Below are 21,566 nucleotides of genomic sequence, written 5' to 3'. Positions count from 1 at the left end.
GGCAGATACCCTTCAGCAGCAGAGAGGACATGGGGGGGGGGGGATCACAGAGAACAATGTGTTTAAAAGGAATAAAATATCAAAAGAAAGACACAAGAATGGGGGGGGGGGGGGTTGCAGGTGGGATGGCACTTTGTATTATGAAGGCAGTGTAAATAATCACTGTTTATTAACAGTGTTTAAAATCACAGCTAATTTACAAAGGAATGAAAGGTTTGATCCACTGATTTGTCTTTAATTCTTTATCACGCCGCTTCCACCGACATGCAAATACATGCAAATTTCCAAACTACATCCTCCTGCACATGGCGTGCTGCACTGGAGGCCAAACCAGCCCCAAGAAAAGATGAAGGAGAGAGAAGGACAGAGAAAGAGAGCGTGAGTGGGAGAGATAATGAATGAAAGAGAGAGTGAGATGAGAGAATCTTTATGAAAAAGCTAAGGGTGAAAGCAGAAGCAGACAGAAGACAAGTGGCATGGTGCCACCAAACCATACTAAAGTGCCAGTACTGTCCCTAAAAATGGCCATCTAATGCCAGACGGACTGTGGACTCGATCTGGCATTCAGGATGTGCCCTCCATGTACATTTACTAATAATGCATGTAATAACAGTGTAATAAGATGGTTATTACACATTAATAAACAGGCAAGGGTGCTTTAATGGCCAGAAAAAGAGGCATGGTATATGTTTTTGAAAAATATATTACAATTTTCAGATGATGGAATATAAAGATGTTTAGTAATTTCTGTACGACAAGCATCACCGAATGAAATGGCAAACTAATGATCATTTTGCTGAACACTATCTGCCATTGTTCAGACAAACGGATCCCACTCATAAACTCATGGTTGAGCCAATGTTGAGGTGTTAGGCTGGTCGGGATGCTCAAACACTTTAGAGTGAAAATCAATCTAGAAATGTACGTACATTGAGCTGTAATGCTGAACTAAAGCATGTGTGTACAGTATTTGAGGTACAGTATGCCTCAGCAAAAATGTGTCCTAACTATGTGAGTGTGAAACAGGAGCAGAAGTGAGTGCCACTGAAGTCAGACAGCACAGCTCTACACAAGCACCTCAAACTACCTGTTAGCGCATCAGAAAATGAAAAAAAGAGAGCGCGAGGGAGGGACAGGGACGAGTGAACCAGAACACTAGTATTCCTATGGGAACAGGGAAACGGTGGACCTGAAGTGGCTGTCACAAACACCCTCCATATGCTCAAGAGTCTACAACAAAAGTTCATCACAAGCAGACTGCCAAGAACAAACCTGTGTGGCTTGATTCAGGAGTAAAAACTAATTACGTCGGGGCGGCAGAAGGCCATAGGATAAACAGTTGATCAAAGGGTGGGTACAAATGTGTGCTTAACGGGCTGTGTGATTTATTGAAGTTGTAGTTATAGTATTAGTATTGTAATTTCACAGGAGCACTGAATGAATACAATTATTTCTTTACAGTGAAATATTACAATAATAGTAGTATTTTAACAACAATAATACATAATCAAAATTTTAGCGCACCTTTAAAAAAATAAACAAAAACAAACAAAAAAGCATTTTCAATCAATTTTGATTAGAAAATGTTATTTTCCTCTAATCATGATGGCCTAGAATAAGCTAATCTCTGACAGTGAAAACAGCTTTCATATAAAGAGATCTAAATGCTCATACTATCGAATGAAGGCCTTTAAGCTCTTGTGTGAGCGGCAGTGTGTTCGTTTGCACTTGACACAATGTCACAAATGAATGCAGCAAGTTTCAAGAATTGGCACAAGCATTACATAACAGGAAAGGAGAAAGAGACGAAGTGAGAGTGAGAAGGATAGAGAGAACAAATGGTCAGTGCTTCATGATGATACAAACTGGCTGCAGTCAGAGGCCCCAGTGAGGTGCATTTCAGGGCACAAAGATTACAGATCCCACTTAAAGCTACCGCCACCTCTGGCTCAAGCTATCTGACCAGTGGCTCCACACTCACTATTTGGGTTCTTGTATTTAGATGTATGCACGTTTGTCACTTACCATTTTCTGGAGGTGCTTCTCTTTCCGTACGTCCACCATTACAAGTCCTTCTTTCACCAGACCCAGACCTACATCGTCTTTTGAGTCAGCAAACTGCAGCGTGACGTGCGGGCAGGCAATACCACTGTATTCAACATTCAGCAGACACTGTGTGTTTTGAATGTCCCTGACCACACTGTCCACGGCGTCAGTCCGAGCCTCTTCCTGTGGGTGAGGTTATCATAAGAACATGTCACATTTCTAAAAATTGCTAAAGTTATACACACTATTGATAGACATTTCACAGTCCTAAATGTGCGCTCTGAGCCAATCAGATTTGAACGTTTAAATTCATCAAACTTACACACACCCTCTGTGATAACAATAAATGCAGATTTGCAAACAAAAAAAACCGGATCAAAATACCTCTACACCAACACAATGTTTCACAAATGTTTTACGCATGAGGTGAGAGATACAGATCTGATCTCTTCGCTCTCTCTCTCTCTCTCTCTCACACACACACACACTCACTCTTGTGAGCCAACACACAGTCTCCATGGCAACCTCAGAGCATGTTTCCCTTGGGGGGAGTTAAGGTAGGGGTACGAGATACAGAGGCCATCCAGAACGAGAGAAAGAGGCAGAGATAGAGAGAGAACAATGCGCTTACTTCAAAAGATGGACAAGATCACAAAACAACAGTAGTATTAACAGGGCAGGTGGCACAATGCCACACATGCACACAAACACACACCTACACGCACAATCAAGCTCCGCACACAGACCAGGTGTGCTTCCTTTCACATGCATTTTGTCACAATTGAGCAACATGCAACTAACAAATAAGCTTGAACTAGTATATTAGAATTCTATCATGCTGCTTACTGCTAAGTAAACACAGAGTATAACAAATAAAACAACCCCCACCCCCCAAAAAAATTGCAGTATACTATATTTGTTACATCACATGACCGCACTAAAGGCATATTTCAGCTAGTGGTGTCCAGTTTCCAAAAAAAGAAAAAAATATATATTCATGCAATGTAGTTTGCTTTTGTTGTATACTTTTTACACTTTGGGAAAATGTAGTGTATGGCTACTCAATGCAGGAAATCAGCATACTTTGCGGAAATGCTCAGTAATACGGTTAGGATGCCATTCCAACCATAGTAGAAACAGCTAAACTAGAATGACTCATAATTCCAGTCTTTTATAAGCTGGATGTGACTCTAGATGTGCGCACATACTCTATGTAGGGGTGGGCTATATGGAAAAATAAATCATGATATTGTTTTTCAGGAAAATCACAATAATTGTTTTTATTACGATGCTTTAGTTAAAAAATAAGAATAAATATCAACATTTAAAATACAGATAGTATACAAATAAAACGGGTTCAAATAAATTATACACTGCTTCTTATTAAAGCAACTCAAAGTTCTTCAGTTAAGAGCAGTGAGTGATGTTTCTTTTTGTGTGTTGTTGTTTTAATAACATTAAAGGGATAATTCACCCCAAAATTTAAATTCTGTCATCATTTACTCACTCTCAAGTTGTTTTAAACCTGAAAAAATTTCTTTCTTCAAAAGAAACAAAAAAGTTATTTTGAAGAATGTGGGTAACCTAACGGTTGCTGGTCCCCAGTGACATCCATAGTATATATTTATATATTCTCAAAGTCAACGGGGACAAACATCTGTTTGTTTACCCACATCCTTCAAAATATCTTCTTATGTGTTTAGCACAAGAAAGAAATTAATACAGATTTGGGACAGCATGAGAGTGAGTAAATACTAACTGAATAATAATAAAAAAAGTGAACTATCCTTTTAATTAATGACAAGTGGCAGCATTTTTTGTTTTATTAGTTTGTTGCCACCTTAAAACCTGAACGCATCTAATATACAGCCACGCGTCCGTTTTTCTCTCAATTGTTTACTTTCAATTTAGACATAACCAGTTGTGTTTATATGTAAACCTTGTGTGTTTTTGACAGTATTATCATAATCAGGTATTATCATAATCAGGCACAAAGATAAAAAAAATCAGGTGCTGTTTGACAGGCATTTTAGTGTGCGTGCATCAGATGTACACGCTCAGAAAAAGTGCATGTCAGAACAGCACGCAAATGAAGTGTTTAACCGGCAAGGCTTAAAAGCACATGCAAATACTATACTTATGTGATTGCAAATAAGTGCAGTGTCCCGTGAGTGTAACTCTACCGCTGAAATAACATTTGAAGTAAATGTATGTTGCGTTGTACAGTATATTGTGACAGAGGGACCAGAACTGCAACTGATAAAATGTATGTTGTAGCACGATACTACGATATCATTTCAAAAGCAAATCATGGAGACATTTTAATCATCCATGATCAAACATTTGTGATATCACACACCCCTAACTCGATATGTCCTACAGGACCTGTTTGAAGGCCATGTTGTGTGATGAATCACATGGGTGTGCATATGAATGTGCAAGAACTTACATCCTGTGGGACCTGAATGAAGGCAAATGCGTATTCTGTAGCCTGTGGAGGAAGTGTACGCGTGCTGAAGGCTGGGGGAAGAGCTGCAAGACGTGTGGAGGATAATATCTCCCTCTGAAACGACAAGAGAGATCGTCACATTGCTGGGTTATAAAACAGACTTCATACCTCTTTTATACACTGACTGCCTGTACAAGGTCCTCATTAAACGGAGGAGGTGTGAGTACAGCACAACAGATAAAAGCAAAGTCAAGGATAACGCTTAACTCCTCCACATGCCACACTCAAAGCCAGAATGTGAGAGACACACACTCTCTCTACTGGGTCGCAGATGAGCACTGTGGTCATGTGTCTTTAACGCAGAACATGTGAATGCAGCAGGCTAAAGAGTCAGCAATGACACACCGCAAAGACTCTTTTCAGCATTGAACATGAAAAATACAGGCAGACAGAGACAAGAAAAAGGAAAAACAGACCCAAGACAGATGGAAGTACAAAGCAAAAAAATTGGCTTGTTCTACGTGGGGGGTTATACAGCAAATTTCCAGAGGAAGAGAGGCAGGAACACACTTTAAGCACACAGTGGACAGAAGTATTTGGAGACAATGCGTGAATGCCATTGCATTAAGTAAGATAAACCAGGTGACATTTAATCATCTAACTGAAAGTACTTCACAAAAAGTGACTCAAAAAAGTAATAAGTTCATTCAGAAACTTAAGTGTCCAAATGCTGTACTGTATATTAAAGCAGATTCTTTTAAACTGAGGCACAACACTTAAACGTAAGTTATAACACTTAAACCAAAGACCCCCCAAAAAAGAGAGGACTTTAAGCCATAAACTTCTGATCGGGCATTAAAATAAAGATATGTCCCTCAAAACACAGCGTCCAGTGTATCAGAGTGATATGAAAGGTAATAAACAATGATATCAGATTCAGCACAATGCTCTTGCACCAAGGGTTAAGATAAGCAGAACAAAGAGATGCGGGCAAAGAGAATCAAAGAATGAGGTGGAGAGTCTGTGAAAAGAGAAGAAAGAGGAAGGCACAGGGTATACAGAGATGAGAGAAAAGACCTGTAGTGTTAAAAATGTTATATCACATCACCACCTGCATATTTTCTCTTGTGCTGGCATGGAGCCTTCCGACTCTGGCACAAAAACAGCAAAGCATGCTGGGTACTGCACCCTTTCAAGCTACTTTTAAGCATACTAACATTATTTTCCTCGCAAAAATGCATGTATTTTAGATTTATGGAGAGGAATTGTGTGACTGGTGGATTCATTGCTGGCTTCTGAAAGCACATGAAGTATTTTAAACAATTCAGAACATTCATCAGTCAGCGGCTTTCTAAAGAGACGCTCTACTCTGGAAGTGCAGTGCTACATCCAGATTACGTGTCAACCTCTCGCCAAGCAGATACTCACATTTCCATAGTCAATGTAGTAAACATGAACCTTTGCTGGAGATTCAACTTTCTCGATGCGAGCTCTGTACCTACGGAGAGAGAAAGACAAAGGGGAAAGTGTCAATTTCAGTCACTGATCAGAGAAAAAGAAGCACTGGATGTAGAACGTCTGAACAAAAAGTTAGGCTTTGCAACCACATTGTACTTTGGTATCGAAGTTTGTACTGACTTTCTGGCTTCAAACTAAGTTTTCTTCATGGAAATGAGTGAAAGGCACCACACCGGGCAACAGATACCAGTACTGAGGTATAAGTGACCTAAACACTAGTTTAGTGCCCCTTACTGTACAGTACAGATGGATCTTTTATGGGTCAGAGGAGAGAGTTGATCTTGTATTCATAACCCTGTATCTGAAAGTGTAAGAAGGCTCTCATATTCATAGTGAGCAGTACAAAGATCTGCATGACACCTCAAACACAAGAGAAAAAGTCAGAGAAGAGTTTCTGTTTTTATCTAATCAAACTGAGACATTCCAACCCACTCGAGACTCCTGCCCACTCCAGACCATCTACTTATGCTAAAACACCTCAATAATCCAAAAACCAGCGCCTGATCCAGGGACCCCTGCTCTCAAATACGTCTTTCTGCTGGTTCCAGACTGATTTGTCTCCTCCCTCCCTGCACCGACTTAATGAGCTCTTACACTACAGAATGGCATAGTCCTGATGTATTGTGGGAAAACACGGCCCCCAGAGCCAACTGAGATGCAGAGAAAGTGCCTGTTAGCAACATAAACATGACAGCATGGTAAGAAAAAAAAAGAATCCACTTGAAGGCATGAACGACTTGAAAACTTGTAAGCAGTTAAAGGAGAAATTCTAGGATGGTTGTTGGGTGGAGTTCAAATGAGCTTTTAACAGAGCAAGACGACATCAACCAAAACACCATGAGATGCTTGAGTAATGAGTCGCCCCAGTGAGAATGCAGCCAGTTCAGAGTCTATATGAGGAAAATAGAAGCTTCCAAACTAAAGAACAAAGAACTCATTAAAACAGTCCAATGTCCTGCAATCTACTGTAGGGCAGATTACCCCAATAAAAAAATGGAAGTAAACTGAAAAATACCAATAACCAACAGATGGCTCACTATAAAACTATTTCAACAATAAATATGGTTTAATTCCTGTAAAGACAAAATGGCTCCTTTTTGCTTTTATTCTTATCATTCAATTACGCTTTTAAGTGAAAAACAGGCCTATTTCGTTAACTAACAAGAGAGATGTCTCCAAAAACATTTTAATGGGTAAACGGAGTGGGAAAAATGGGAAAAAACGGAAAGAGTGTTATATGATAACAAAACCAAACAAAACTATTTTTTTCTTCTTCTGAGAAATATATTTTCAATCTGAGTATGAACAATAAACACAAACTATGCAGCATATAGTAAAAACTATTGCACAAATTGTCTTCAACGATACAGTGCAAAAACAGTGCAAATGATTCACAAACTGCACACAAAATTAGCGAGAAATATTCAGAGTGCAACAGAAAAAAATAGTGCAAACTATCTTTATGAACTGTATAATTATATAATGATTTACTTAGTATACATAAAATACATAATAAAAATGATCGATCCGCTGGCTGTAATCTGTGTCAGAATCGATTTTACCGGGACATCGCCTAGCGACCCAAGACATAAATCCCAGTGCTTTATCAGATATGTACCACTGTTTCATCCTTGGTTTTGATTTGTTTTATGTCAAAGTACTCTGTTGAGTGTTTTTGTGCTTTTTTGTATGTTTGTATTCATGCACTCAACAACAGACTTTCACTTTGTTTTCGTTCATTTTCCAAAACAATATGTTAAGTAGTAGTTCAAAAGACTAATTATTGGTTTAATATGGGACAGTTTGAACCAATCTGGGCTCGGGGGTGGGACTAAGCGTCAACAATCATTTCTGTTTGGCTCAGAGAAATGAAAGGATATCAATGGATTTGATATTTAAATGAGTAAATAAATGGTAATGATAAAAAGTATATCTCTGAAAAGTGGAGAATCACTTTTTAAAGCAATCAGATTGGATTAGTGGTTCAAAAGTTATTAAACATTAAAGAATAACAGTTATTTTTAGCCGTGGGTGGCTATCTCAGTCTTTGAGGGTTAATATTCTAATATTAGAGATTTTTTCCTCAAATTTTTTCTTTATAATTTTTAATCCAATCTGGCATAAAATAAGACAAATAAATAATTTAAAAAGTCTATTGGTGAAACCAGGAAACTCAGCTTTTATAGCAGATGTCATTAAAAGATTTTTTGGCTCTTACCATTCTCCGTCACCAAATTTTGCAATGCAGAAATCCCCTCTGCGCGGGGAATAGGATCCTTCTACCGGAGGCTGGGCAGCTATCTCTCCTCGCATGCTCTCCATCAGGCTCTCAAGCTTAGTACCTGCACAGATGAGGATGACAAAAAGGTGAACATCTCCATGCAATCCATCACACTTCCCAGCAAAGTCGGTAAATTCTGGGCTAGCGTTTCCTGATTTGGCTCCATGTTTGGAGAGCGCCAGAATAGCAAGCAGAATCCTGATGGTGTGATTACATAATTTATACTATAACGGGACGATTTGAAAAGGAGAAGCATTAACTTGCGACCGGCCTCTGCCAACATCGTTTCTTCAACAATGAAGCCCTGATGGCACTGGCGAGGAAAAGAATAACATTTCCAGCACATACTAAATTACATTAATTTGTTGACAGCCAATGCTCATTGAGATTTGCAGGGCCTAGGATCTGCTGCAAAAACAGAAATAAAGTTCAATTAAGACCCACAAATCCTCACCGCTCTATATCTCGCTTGAGGGGTACGTGTGACCCAAGCAAGCTCTCAAATCAACCAAAAACCAGTAAGGTTTTAATACATCAAAAAGGCTTGAAAGGCCTTTCTAATCAGAATGTCCACTACAGATATTTACTTTTTTCAGCTGTACCCTTGCATTCGTTTCTCCCAACAACAGAGCAATCAGTGTAATCGCTGAGGTGTGGGGTTTGCCGGGGTACGGAAATGTGACGGAATGGCCCCACAGTCAGGCATGAAAAATGTTATAGGAGTGCAAAGAGGGAGGGAAAAAAAGCAAGAGCTGTAATGTGCAACAAACACCAAACATCCCTCCAGGAAAGCTGTTACAATAAGCCAACTAATGGGCCCGTCTTAAGTTGCTCATTTTCGCCCCCTGCTCCATCGTCATTGGGGTTTTTATGATAACTGGCATCAGAATATTTGCTTGTATTAAATGAAAAGACAAGGATAAATGTAGGAGAGAGGGCGCGTTTAAAACATGTAGTGGAAATCTACATTCAAGCAACCCTAAGCCTGCATTCAGCTAATTAGCATGATGCCAACTCTAACAGAGCAGCGTTAGCGTGTGAACATATGTTTGTATACGTGTTAGAGGCACAGGGGTAATTTAATGGAAGATTTCCAAAAGGGGTGTGGTTTAAATGCTCTATTTAATTGGCTAACCCACCAGCATCCAGTCTGCTAAACGGTTAATTAGCACATATGGGAAGACACATGCACAAACCTCTCAGCTGATTCGCACACAGCAGAGATATTAGCGGTGTTTTGAGGAAGCAGCAGTTTTTGAGAAGTTAAGGGGGGAGAACGTGGCTGTGTGACTGTGGGTAGAGTAGCATGTCAGATGACGGCCGAACGTGCAGTTTTGATTTATTAGACTAATTTAAAAAGTTTTGCATTTTCTTCGCAGGCAGCAGGGCAGCGAGAGTGTGTTTCCCCAGCTTCGTTCATCCATGCCCCACTTCTAGCCATGAGAGACCTTGCTAAATAATAAATAAGGAGGGGGGTGTCCTCCGTACGAGTTATAAAGGTTTAATGGAGGCAGTGCGTTTAACCCAATTAATCCAAGAAGCACTCAATTAGAAAGCATAGACTGGGCAGAGAAAAAGTCTTTATTATAGACAATGGGTGCTAATTAAAATGAATGCGCTGGCTTATGTGTCAAAGAATGCAGCCCTCAATCCAAACTCTGTTGAAGGGGATAATTCAGTTAAAATGAACATCCGACCATTATTTAATTACCTCATGTCACTTTAAAACCAAATGCTGTCTGAAACACTGAAGCAAAATCATTAAGAAAAACCCTCCTCTGTAGCACTCACTCATGGCTTCAGACAACAGGTTTCGCACTTCATTGAGTGACAAAACATGACAACTAATGATAACACTTATGCAAGGTGGCAAATATGATAGGGAAACTACTGAAGGCAGCACAATTTTAGTGAATTAACTAGTTAACCTTTGATCTATTTGCCACACAAAACTATAATTTGACTTTAAAACATTTCGAATCAAGCACAAGAATCAAATTCTCTGTTTGGAGAAAAGAGTTAAATAGAATGACATGAGGGACAGTTTTCATATTTAATTGGGCAAACTTCCTTTAATTCACATGAGAAAGGGTTAAACAGCCACTCTTTAAAGCAGATCTGAAATGATTGTTTCAAACATAAAAAACAAGCACCACAGTATATTGGTGGTCACTGATGGTACTTAGATATATACTTTAGGACATGAATATGAATATTTACATTTGGTATGTACTTCAAAAGAACAAGACAACCATGTGGGCAGAAAAAAACAAAAAATGCCACAGCTCTTCTATGTTAATTGGAAACTTAATAAAACTCTTGGGGAGACTGTGAATGTATTTCTGTAAATGTGTTTTTGATCTAAAAGTATGCTAACGAGACCTGCAGTTGTCCATATGGTGTGGGTTCAGGTGTTCAGCCCTGCTTACATTCCCTGTATGCTTCATTACATCCTCCTTGGCTGATATACTGGAGGATATAATGAAGGATTCAGCTTTAATTACGGTGGGGTCAGGTTCTCTAGTGCCTACTGTAAATCTGCAACACTCCCTTGACTGTGTAAGTGTGTGTGTGTGTGTGTGTGTGTGTGTGTGTGTTTTCAGTGCATCGTGCATTGCACACAGCTAGCTCCTGGTCCGCGTGTAATGTTAATTAGCACGAGCAGAACAAGTCTCCAGATTTGGATTCACCTCCTGCTCTGATGAGGGATGAGTGAGAGTTATAGAGGACACGAGCTGAGCCTGAGAGAGTCTACTATATGAGATGAAAAGTTCCCTATTCAGATAACACAGTAAGCACAACCGTCAAGGACTCTTAGCTAATGTAAATGTTTAATCTCTAAAGTCAAAGGTTCTCTACATGAAAAAAAAATGCCTCTCTCTCTCTTACCGACACCAGGGTTATCTTTTTACATTTTAAATTACTTTTCATTTATGAACTACTTTCCTATTTATTTAACATTTTAGTTTTTTCCTCCATCCTTTTTAGTAATTAAAACTATTATTTTATTAAAAATAAGAAAAGTAAAAGTGAAAAATAAAGCATTTTATTATCAATAACAACAATAATACATTTACTTTGTACATTTATGTATTTATCACATCCAAAGCGACATACAATCCATTCAAGGTATACCTTTGATGCAGTTCCTGCATTCCATGGGAAATAAACCATTGACCTTGTAATCGAAAATGTACAAATTTACATATGCATTATATTTTATAATGATTAAATTAATCTAATAATTATATTTTAGCAATTAAATAGTTTAATAAAATATTACTAAATAATATATATATATATTTTTAAGCCTTTCAACCACTAGTTTTCATTTTATTCTTTTATTTTTTACATTGCTGTGTTTTATTTTAACTCATCATAATGCTTTTAAACCAATAGTTTACTGTGGTTTCATTTTACAATAATAATCAACACACATGTATACATACACCTATAAAACAAGCATGTCTTTGAGTCATGTTTTAAAGGAGTCATGTGATGCTTTTTTAAAAGATCATTATTTTGTGTATTTGGTTTATGTTGACATGCTTTAATGTAAAAAAAAAAAAACAAACAAAAAAAAACATTATTTTTCAAATACTGTACATTATTGTATGCCCTGCCTCTCTCAAGTGCGTTGTTTTCTACAAAGTCCCTACACAGTCTTCTCTGATTGACCAACACCCAGTGCATTTTGATTGGCCGAACACCGCAAGCACTCGTCGGAAATGCCCTTTTCCATTATCGTAAGCTTCATCTTTCAAAATAAATGTATTGACAGTTAATAATGTCCTTAGTTTTACCATTGGTTCAAGCCTGAAAGGAGAACAGTGTTGTGTGACAGACACAGTATTGAAGCTCGTATGTGTTTGCAGTACACAAGCCACAGACGTTTAAGACAGCTGACTCCACTGTGACCCTGTCTCTCTCTCTCTCTCACACACACACACACACACACGCGACGCGCAAAACTCCGCACTGGAACATTCAATAGCAAATACTTACTAATAACTATACTAATAACAAAACATACTTACAGTTTAATTCAGAAAGACCAGATTGCCATAGCATTGCGTCAACATTTTGGCGGCATTACGCAAATATTTCCACATAGTGATGTAGACATGTGGGGGTGTGTTTGAATGAGCTGTTTAAGGGGGGTGTGGCAGAGTCTTAACTTTGAAAAAGAATATCTATTTGGATTTGAGACTTTACTTTTTGGAACATTACAGATCTTCTTCATGCACCAAGAGCTTGTAACATTACACAGAGAAAGGAAAATTTTAAATTGCGTCATAAGGCCCCTTTAAAAATACAAGTCGAGTTTTTTGAAGTTGTTTTTTCCTGTAGTTTGTATAGGCCTTTTGGCCCTCTTGCTATCAACACAGGAATAATGCCTACCTCAACCTGTCTCTATAACCTATGTCCATCTTGGATGACTAATCCACTGCTGAAACCTTAACATTTCCATTTTCGCCATTCCATTTGAATCACTGTATTCATCACTTGTGTTGAGAAAAGACTCGCAGGTTAAGCTGTGAATATTTATAAGAATGTACTTAAAATGTGAGAATCCCGTTCTGCAGAAAAATTGTTAATTTGAATGCTCTCCATCTCAGTTACTCTATGTGTGGATGATTCACTCCTCACAAATGACACACCGTCTTGATATTACATGCTATGAGGGATGAGTGGTGCCTGTACACACATAGCATAGCTTCAAAAAGTACTATAAATAACTCACAGCTGCGTTTATTTGCATTGGAAAGATGAATCTACCATAATCACATCCGGTGGGTCAAACGCTTCCATGCATACCTCACGTTCCCCACAATGCAACTAAGTGGGATCAACCTCTCACTCCGAGCTTTATACACAATTTGAAAACAACAGCTGGAGAGAGAAACCCACAGAGAAAAAAAGGTGATCCCACAGAGACAGGAGAGCATTTCAACAAATATAATGTTTATTCCTTCTCCATAGCCTGAAATTAACCGTTTACTAAGGATAACTTCAATATTATTATGGCTAATGTTCAGAGTTTGGGATCTGAAATAATTAACTCATTCCACATGGTCTGTAACATCCTATTGGCTGTTGATGAGAGGTGTTTTATTACTCTTGAGTGATCAGACTTATTCGATTTCCGTCTGGCAGATGAAACAGTCACATTGAACTGCACTAAAAAAAGAAGGGACCTTCACTTCTAAAGACTGGGGTATCAGAGACTTTTGACTTAAGTAATAACCTAAAACCACCTAGAAAAGCCCTAGGAAGTAGCCTAGCAACCACACAATGTACTAAAGACCTTAGCAGCTTCACGGAAATGCCCTCACTTCCTTTTTAAAATGTTTTTAAATGTGCTGCTATGGCTGTAGCTGAGAGCAAATATGCAAATGCACAGAGAAGAGTGATTAGACCTAATATCATGGTTACTGCAATATTATTCCATGAAATGATTCCTAAAGGGAACAAGACTAAAGAAATGACACAATACCAATATGTCTCCAAATCACCAGAAAATTAGCTACCATTCCAAAGCATAGATACCGCATATGGGTGAATCTCACAAAATTGGCAAACAATAAGTCCTAATAAAAAAACACACATATATATATATATATATAATGAAGACCGTGCGACTCCACCGGGCAGGGACATCGGCAGGGGTTATAAGTATTTTTTTTGATTAATCTTTTTCCTTTTCCTTGTTTCATTTCTGTTTCAGTTGTTTTTTGTTTATAACCAAATCTTACTATGTGTTTCCAGATCCCTACTATCATTACCACTCGTAAACCATGCAACACACAATGTAGACAGCGCAATCTTAATAACCTGCATACTTTGCCTATGTCTGCTAATACACTACTTTCTTTTTCTATTGGTCTCTGGAATTGCCAGTCTGCTGTAAACAAAACCGATTTCATTACTTCTATTATTAGTCATTCAAAGCTTAATCTCATGGCCCTAACAGAGACCTGGATCAAACCAGAGGACACTGCTACACCTGCAGCACTCTCCAATAATTTCTCATTTTCTGGAATGAGACTGGAAGAGATGGAGGTACTGGTCTGCTCATCTCTAATGATTGGAAATTTAATCCTTTACCATCTTTGGGTATCAACAGCTCCTTTGAATCTCATTCAGTTACTGTTACCTACCCTTTTAAAATACATTTTTAAGTTGTCTATCGACCCCCAGGACCACTGGGTAACTTTTTGGATGAATTAGATGTGTTGCTCTCAACCTTTTCTGAGGATGGTACTCCCCTAGTTATGCTTGGAGATTTCAACATTCATCTAGATAAACCTCTGTTTGCCGATTTCCACACTCTGCTTGCTTTTGATCTCAACCGAGTGTCAACTACTGCTACTCACAAATCAGGCAACCGACTGGACCTTATTTATACGCGACACTGCTCTACTGATCATGTTCTGGTTACTCCACTGCACACGTCGGATCACTTCCTCCTCACTCTTATCCTCAACATGATCCCTGACACATCACTTACCCCTCCACATGTCATCTTTTGACGTAACCTACGCACACTTTCACCCTCCCGGCTATCTGCAATGGTTTCATCTTCACTTCCTTCCCCTAAACTGTTTGCATCTTTGGACGCTAACAGTGCTACTGATACTTTCTGCTCCACTCTTACATCTTGTTTAGACACTGTTTGCCCCTTATCTTCCAGGCCAGCCCGTAACACCCCTTCTGCCCCTTGGATATCTGATGTTCTACGCGAACACCGTTCTAAGCTTAGAGCTTCTGAAAGGGTGTGGCGCAAGTCCAATAATACTACTGATCTTATTGTGTATCGGTCACTCCTATCTTCTTTCTATGCTAATGTCTCCTCTGCTAAAAGGACATACTACCATAACAAAATTAACAATTCATCTAACTCTTGCATGCTTTTTAAAACATTTTCCTCACTTCTTTGTCCACCTCCTCCTCCTCCTGCTTCATCTCTAATAGCTGACGACTTTGCAATGTTTTTCATTAATACAATTAAACACATTAGTGCACAATTTTATACACCACAATCAGTCAAGCTCATATCACCAGCAAACTTACACTCATTTACATCCTTCTCTTCACTCTCTGAGGCAGAAGTGTCAATCATCCTCATCCTTTCTAATCACCCTACAACTTGCCCGCTTGATCCAATTCTATATCATCTCCTTCAAGCCATTTCTCCTGAAGTTGTACCTGCACTCACTCACATCATCAACACTTCCCTACACACTAGTGTTTTTCCCTCATCATTTAGACAGGAACGTATAACTTCACTACTTAAGAAACCCAACCTCAAACCGTCTCTTTTAGAGAACTACAGACCAGTTTCCCTTCTTCCTTTTATTGCAAAAACACTTGAACGAGCTGTGTTCAAACAAGTCTCTACATTTCTCACACACAACAATCTCCTTGACAGCAACCAATCTGGCTTCAGAAGTGGACATTCAACTGATACGGCCTTGCTCTCAGTTGTTGAAGCTCTAAGACTGGCAAGAGCAGAATCCAAATCTTCAGTACTTATCCTGCTTGATCTGTCCGCTGCTTTTGACACGGTTAACCACCAGATCCTCCTATCAACGCTACTGGCGAAAGGCATCTCAGGAACAACACTTCAATGGTTTGAGTCTTACCTATCAGATAGGTCCTTCAAAGTTTCTTGGAGAGGTGAGGTGTCCAAGTCTCAGCATCTAACTACTGGGGTGCCTCAGGGCTCAGTTCTTGGATCACTTCTCTTCTCTGTCTACATGGCATCGTTAGGTTCTGTCATTCAGAAACATGGCTTTTCATACCACTACTATGCTGATGACACTCAACTCTACCTCTCATTCCATCCTGATGATCCGACGGTAGCTATTCGCATCTCAGCTTATCTAACTGACATTTCTTCCTGGATGATGGACCATCACCTTCAACTCAACCTTGCCAAGACAGAACTGCTTGTGATTCCAGCAAACCCATCGTTCCATCACAATTTCGCCATCAAGTTAGGCACATCAACCATAAGTCCTTCAAAAACAGCTAGAAGCCTTGGAGTTATGATTGATGATCAGCTGACTTTCTCAGACCACATTGCTAAAACTGTTCGATCCTGCAGATTTGCTTTATTCAACATGAAGAAGATCAAGCCCTTTCTTTCAGAACATGCTGCACAACTCCTTGTTCAAACTCTTGTTCTGTCCAGGCTGGACTATTGCAATGCTCTCTTGGCAGGTCTTCCAGCCAATTCTATCAAACCTTTACAATTAATTCAGAATGTGGCAGCAAGATTAATTTTTAATTAGCCAAAAAGAATACGTCACACCTCTGTTTATCAATTTGCACTGGTTTCCAATAGCTGCTCGCATAAAATTCAAGGCATTGATGTTTGCCAACAAAACTACCACTGGCTCTGCACCCATTTACCTAAATTCGTTACTTCAGACTTATGTGCCCTCTAGAAGCATGCGTTCTGCAAGTGAACGTCACTTGATGGTGGAATGAACTCCCCAACTCAATCCGAACAGCTGAGTCCTTAGCCATCTTCAAGAATCGGCTTAAAACACATCTCTTCCATCTTTATTTGACCCTCTAACTTTAACACTCACTATTCTAATTCTATTCTTTAAAAAATCTAACTACCTTTCTAATCTTTTTGTATTCTATTTTCTTTTCATTTATTATGACATTGTATATGTATGTGTGTGTGTGTATGTGTAAAGACCTCTAACTAGCTTGCTCTATTCTTTTATTTTTTTATTCTATCTGTTTTCTTTTTATTTATTATATTATTTAAAATCCCATGTTACGTGTACTGTGTTAACCTAACTGAGACTTGTTATAGCACTTATATATCATTGCTCTTTTTGTTGTTTTTGATTGCTTCCACTGTCTTCATCTGTAAGTCGCTTTGGATAAAAGCGTCTGCTAAATGAATAAATGTAAATGTAAATGTAAATATATATATATATATATATATATATATATATATATATATATATATTTTTTTTTTTTTTTTTTTTACATAAATATAGTGAAGCCTATTAATAAAACTTTTGTTCTTTGCATTGAGATAATTTTCTTCCCAATATTTCATTAAGAATTTCTTTGCTGAACAGTATTGTAATTCCTGCACTGAGAAAAATACGAGAACCACAACAATGTATTCCAATACAAACACTATATTACAAAAAACTACATAGTTAATTAATTAAAATACTGAGCATAATCACAATAGTTGTGTGATAATCTGTATGTATGAAAATGTTTATGCAAAATATCTAAATGTTTCTAAAATTACTATAAGGAACGCCACCCTTGAAGAGAGAGAGAGAAAAAAAAAGCACACTGGCCAATGTTCACTCCTCCTCTCAAAGCCATTTGCAGTTACATCTTTATCTCTTTCAAACAGTGATGTTCATTCCCTCTTTTCCTTCCTCTCCAGGTAAAAGCGACAGCCCACGCCAAGCTTAAGGACAAAGCCACATGTCACACTGACACCGGGGCGGCACGTGGTGATGTGGGCTGGCCCACCTGCCCACTCGTCTCATTAAACATTCATTGGCAGGTGGATGGGGTCCACTCTGCAAGGATAAGGGTAGTATTAAAGAATTTCACTTCTCCTCCCAGCACTCGTGATTGACTCTGAGCGGGAGACGGGGCAGATGAGCCCCAGTGGGGTGGGAATGGGGTGAAAGACAGAAGGAACAACCTCGACAAGAGAAAAGATTCACCCGCTGCATATCTACAGGCTTCTACAGCTGCTTATGCTGTTACATTCGGTCAAACAAACAGAGACAAGAGAAATGAAAAGCCTCTGTTCAGCAGTGGGGCGACGGAAATGTAACAAAAACTTGTACATACACATGGACACACATAAACAGGGATACAGACACAAAACAATCCCGGGGTCCTTCAAAATGTGCCCCGTTTTGGTGCTTGGATGGCACAGCAGTGTCACAGCAATCAGTGCCCGGTGCTAAATTACAGCTCTGTGATTTCAAAGCCATTGTGAAGGGAGGGCAGGGGCAGCATCTGTGTCTTTCTCCTCTCATCGCACAGGCGGTGGGTGAGATTTTGACTGGGTTTTGATTGCAAGTTTCCAAATATACCCAATAAAGCCCTGCTGTGCTCCAGGCTTGGAGGCGTGCAAAGCACCTTTTTGGTTTCTGCTTTGTTAAAAGTGGTCATAGTAAAGGCAATTTGGCTACCTGCTTCATAATATCTCAAAGCTTCAATAGTGCTTCATAAAGCCACAAGCTCTGAAAGTTGCATTTATTGCAATTCTATAATTTGTTATGCAGAGATTAGGCCTATTTTCCCTCCAGCTCAAAGTGCTTTATAATCACTACTCTTCAAATCTTGGGCCTATATATACTCACACATAACACTTTTTTGACATGTTGGGTGTTATATCTTTCACTTGGATATTATACGTTTCCTGAGTAAATACAGCTGGAAAAAAACTAAATCTGTATGTCTTCATTCAGGCTTCAAAGCAACAAAACAACTAATTAACATCTTAAAAAAAAAATCCTGAATCAAAGTCGGAACATTACAGACACAATTACCTAAAGCCTCTATAAATCTTCAGAACGGGCAAACAGGAGATGTTCAGACGACACTCGAGTCCTAATCAAGAGTGCTTCACACTGCGGCTCTCACCTCTACGCCTACAGACTCCCCTCCAGTGCTGAAATCAATACAAAGTACCAGCGTTCGCCCCCCCTTAATTAAATCAATATCAAAGCATCGTTTCCAGTCACTCCATTTGTGAAGCGCAGCCAATGAAAGAGGATGATGGCTTTGGTGAATGTTTATGGGAACAGTGAGTACAAATTTAGGCAACGCTGAAGAAAAAGAAAAAACAATTCCCAGTGGGATGGCCTTCATTAGGTGTAAAACAGCTGTTGCATGTAGGGGTGAGTGGTGGTGGATGTGTATAAACTGGCACCTGCTATGGGAACCACACTAGTCATTAAGCAGTGTGCCAGAGACAGCCCCTTTACCCTCACCAGCCAAACTAATACCACAACTGCCCAACACACTCATGAACCTGAATTATCAGACAGATGTACAGTATCATCACAGTCTCTGTTGGTTACAGGCAAGAAATTAAGACGGGGGAAAAAAAAACAACGGGGGCATTTATATTAAAATATATAATAAAATATTATTATATATATATTAACACACACAAATACACAAGATGTGAAGTTGCAATGTTATACAATAAAAAAAATACTATTTATATAATATAAATATAAAAATTATATAAATATATCTAAAAATTTAGGGCAGAAAGAATCTACAATACTATTTTGATTTTATACAGTAATTAAAAATGTAAATTCAACATTTTACCGATATACAAAATTGATATAAAATATACATTTAGGGTGGAAAAATCGACAATACTATTTAGTTGTTATACAGCAATTAAAAAAGTATGTTTAATAATAATTATGAATATTTTAAAAAATCAGGGCAGAGGGAAATGAAATTTTTTAAGTTTCCTGCCATTTTTCTTTTTTCTTTCTTCCTTTATTTTAATGACAGTTCCGGAAAGTAACAAGTGCAGGAAAAATTTTTATCAAACAAAAATAAAACCAGGAAACAAACCTGACATACATAATTATACTCAACGCAAACTGACACATAATTATCCTCCCAAATATCTACACAAGGTGACAAGCCCATCTCTGCTATGAATTAGTTTCCACCAGCTGAAGACAAACATGCGACTGTTGCAGATGTGTTTGCTGATGCTGATGGCCAGACTAATCTGTCAGTGCGGGTAACCAAAAGTGTTCATTACTTCACTGAGGTTTCAGTTCCACAACTACACAGCACGCCCACCCTAGAGAGAAATTACACACGGCCTCTGGAGATACACACAGACGTTTGCCCAAGGAATTCCATTTCACTACTGATCCCACACTTTGAGTAATTAAATCTAACTAATTAAAGAACACAGACAAAAGAATTGATAGAGACACACACGCAGAGAGCTTTTCCCTGCTCCGCATGGGGTGCTGGAAACCGGAGATGTTAGCAGGGCGATTTGTGGGTGTTTGGAGTCTTTTAAATGAAGTCGTGAGCTGAGCTCATCACAGCATCGGTCTGTGTATTAACAGCAGACTGCACAGTGCTCAAAAGAGATGGCAGCTTTAGCCCTGTAATGCCACAAAATCAATCGGAGCTGTTTATTTTCACTCGACACGACACTGTATAAGAGCCTCCGTTTGAGTCGCAGGGAAAAATAACTATGCAGAGGTTACAGACGTGTTCAGATAACTGATCGAATCTTTAACTGATCTGTTATTTACACTGACATAATAACAGTGGCCAAACACATGTTGCAGACATGTGACTGGATGGAAGTCAGAAATCATGGATCGAGAGTTGCATGCCTCCTTCCTGAAGCTCATGTTCTGGTTAATTGAATGCAGTACCATTTTCACGATAAAAAGTGAACGTGTGAATCTAAGAATCCAGTTTTGTAATATACTTATGAATGTGATCAGTATTCCTCTATTCACACTTGTTCATAAATCAGACCCTCAAACAGACTCCTGACATCCACACTGGATTTCCATCTGTTTTCTCACAGTGATGACTTTCATATTTTAATATGATTTGAATATATGAAACGCAAATGATATGAAACTCCAACACTACTTTCTTCAAGACCACCATTAGGGAAGAAAGAGGAATTATTAGATGCAAGATTTGTAGACATAAAAAGTTATGTCATAATCAAAAGGCACGTCTTCAAAGTTTTTATGAAAATCGTGCCTGCCCCGTTCGGACTTTCCTGTCTTTCTGAAGTTACTGTGAGAAACTGGTAATGAAATTGCAAAGCGACTGGCTCGTAGGTTTTTATAGGGCTTTGCTTTGAAGTGCTCTACAAGGAATGAGACCTCCTTTACGCAGTATGGAGAGAGTGTGAGAGGGAGAAAGAGGAATGACTTTCAGCTGAAAATAACAATCCCGTTTCCCTAACGAGCACATCTCACTCTCTCTCCATCTCCAAACCTCTCAGTGGAAAACACTGGCCAATTAAACAAGGGAAAAGATGCATACTTGCTGGTTTTTCTGCTAAAATCAAAAAGGCATTAAAAAGGCAACACAACAAAAAAGCTAAAACAGTGCAAAGCTGCAAACATTCTGCATTTTCAGCTCAGCATTTTTCCGGATTGCCTATTTCCTGTTTTGCATCTCATATCTCCCTCCGTTTTTTCACTATATTTGCTGTGACCTGCTTTTCTCTTGCAGCTA

The 21,566-nt window shown here is 38.8% G+C and overlaps 1 protein-coding gene across 1 annotated transcript in view; it reads right to left on the bottom strand.

Annotated features, from left to right (window-relative positions):
• The window catches only part of snd1 (staphylococcal nuclease and tudor domain containing 1), a 167,220-nt gene that overhangs the window by 7,440 nt on the left and 138,214 nt on the right, over positions 1-21,566 (bottom strand). The window contains exons 19-22 of the mRNA XM_052577497.1: positions 8,232-8,355; positions 5,924-5,993; positions 4,496-4,609; positions 2,026-2,229 (exon numbers count right to left, since the gene is read on the bottom strand). Coding sequence (XP_052433457.1) covers positions 2,026-2,229; positions 4,496-4,609; positions 5,924-5,993; positions 8,232-8,355 — 512 coding nt within the window. The remainder of the gene's footprint in view (positions 1-2,025; positions 2,230-4,495; positions 4,610-5,923; positions 5,994-8,231; positions 8,356-21,566) is intronic.

This window comes from Carassius gibelio, chromosome A4 (assembly GCF_023724105.1).
Source record: "Carassius gibelio isolate Cgi1373 ecotype wild population from Czech Republic chromosome A4, carGib1.2-hapl.c, whole genome shotgun sequence".
NCBI lineage: Eukaryota > Metazoa > Chordata > Actinopteri > Cypriniformes > Cyprinidae > Carassius > Carassius gibelio.
The sequence above is the reverse complement of the archived record's forward strand: the minus strand, read 5'-3'. Positions and strand labels throughout refer to the sequence as shown.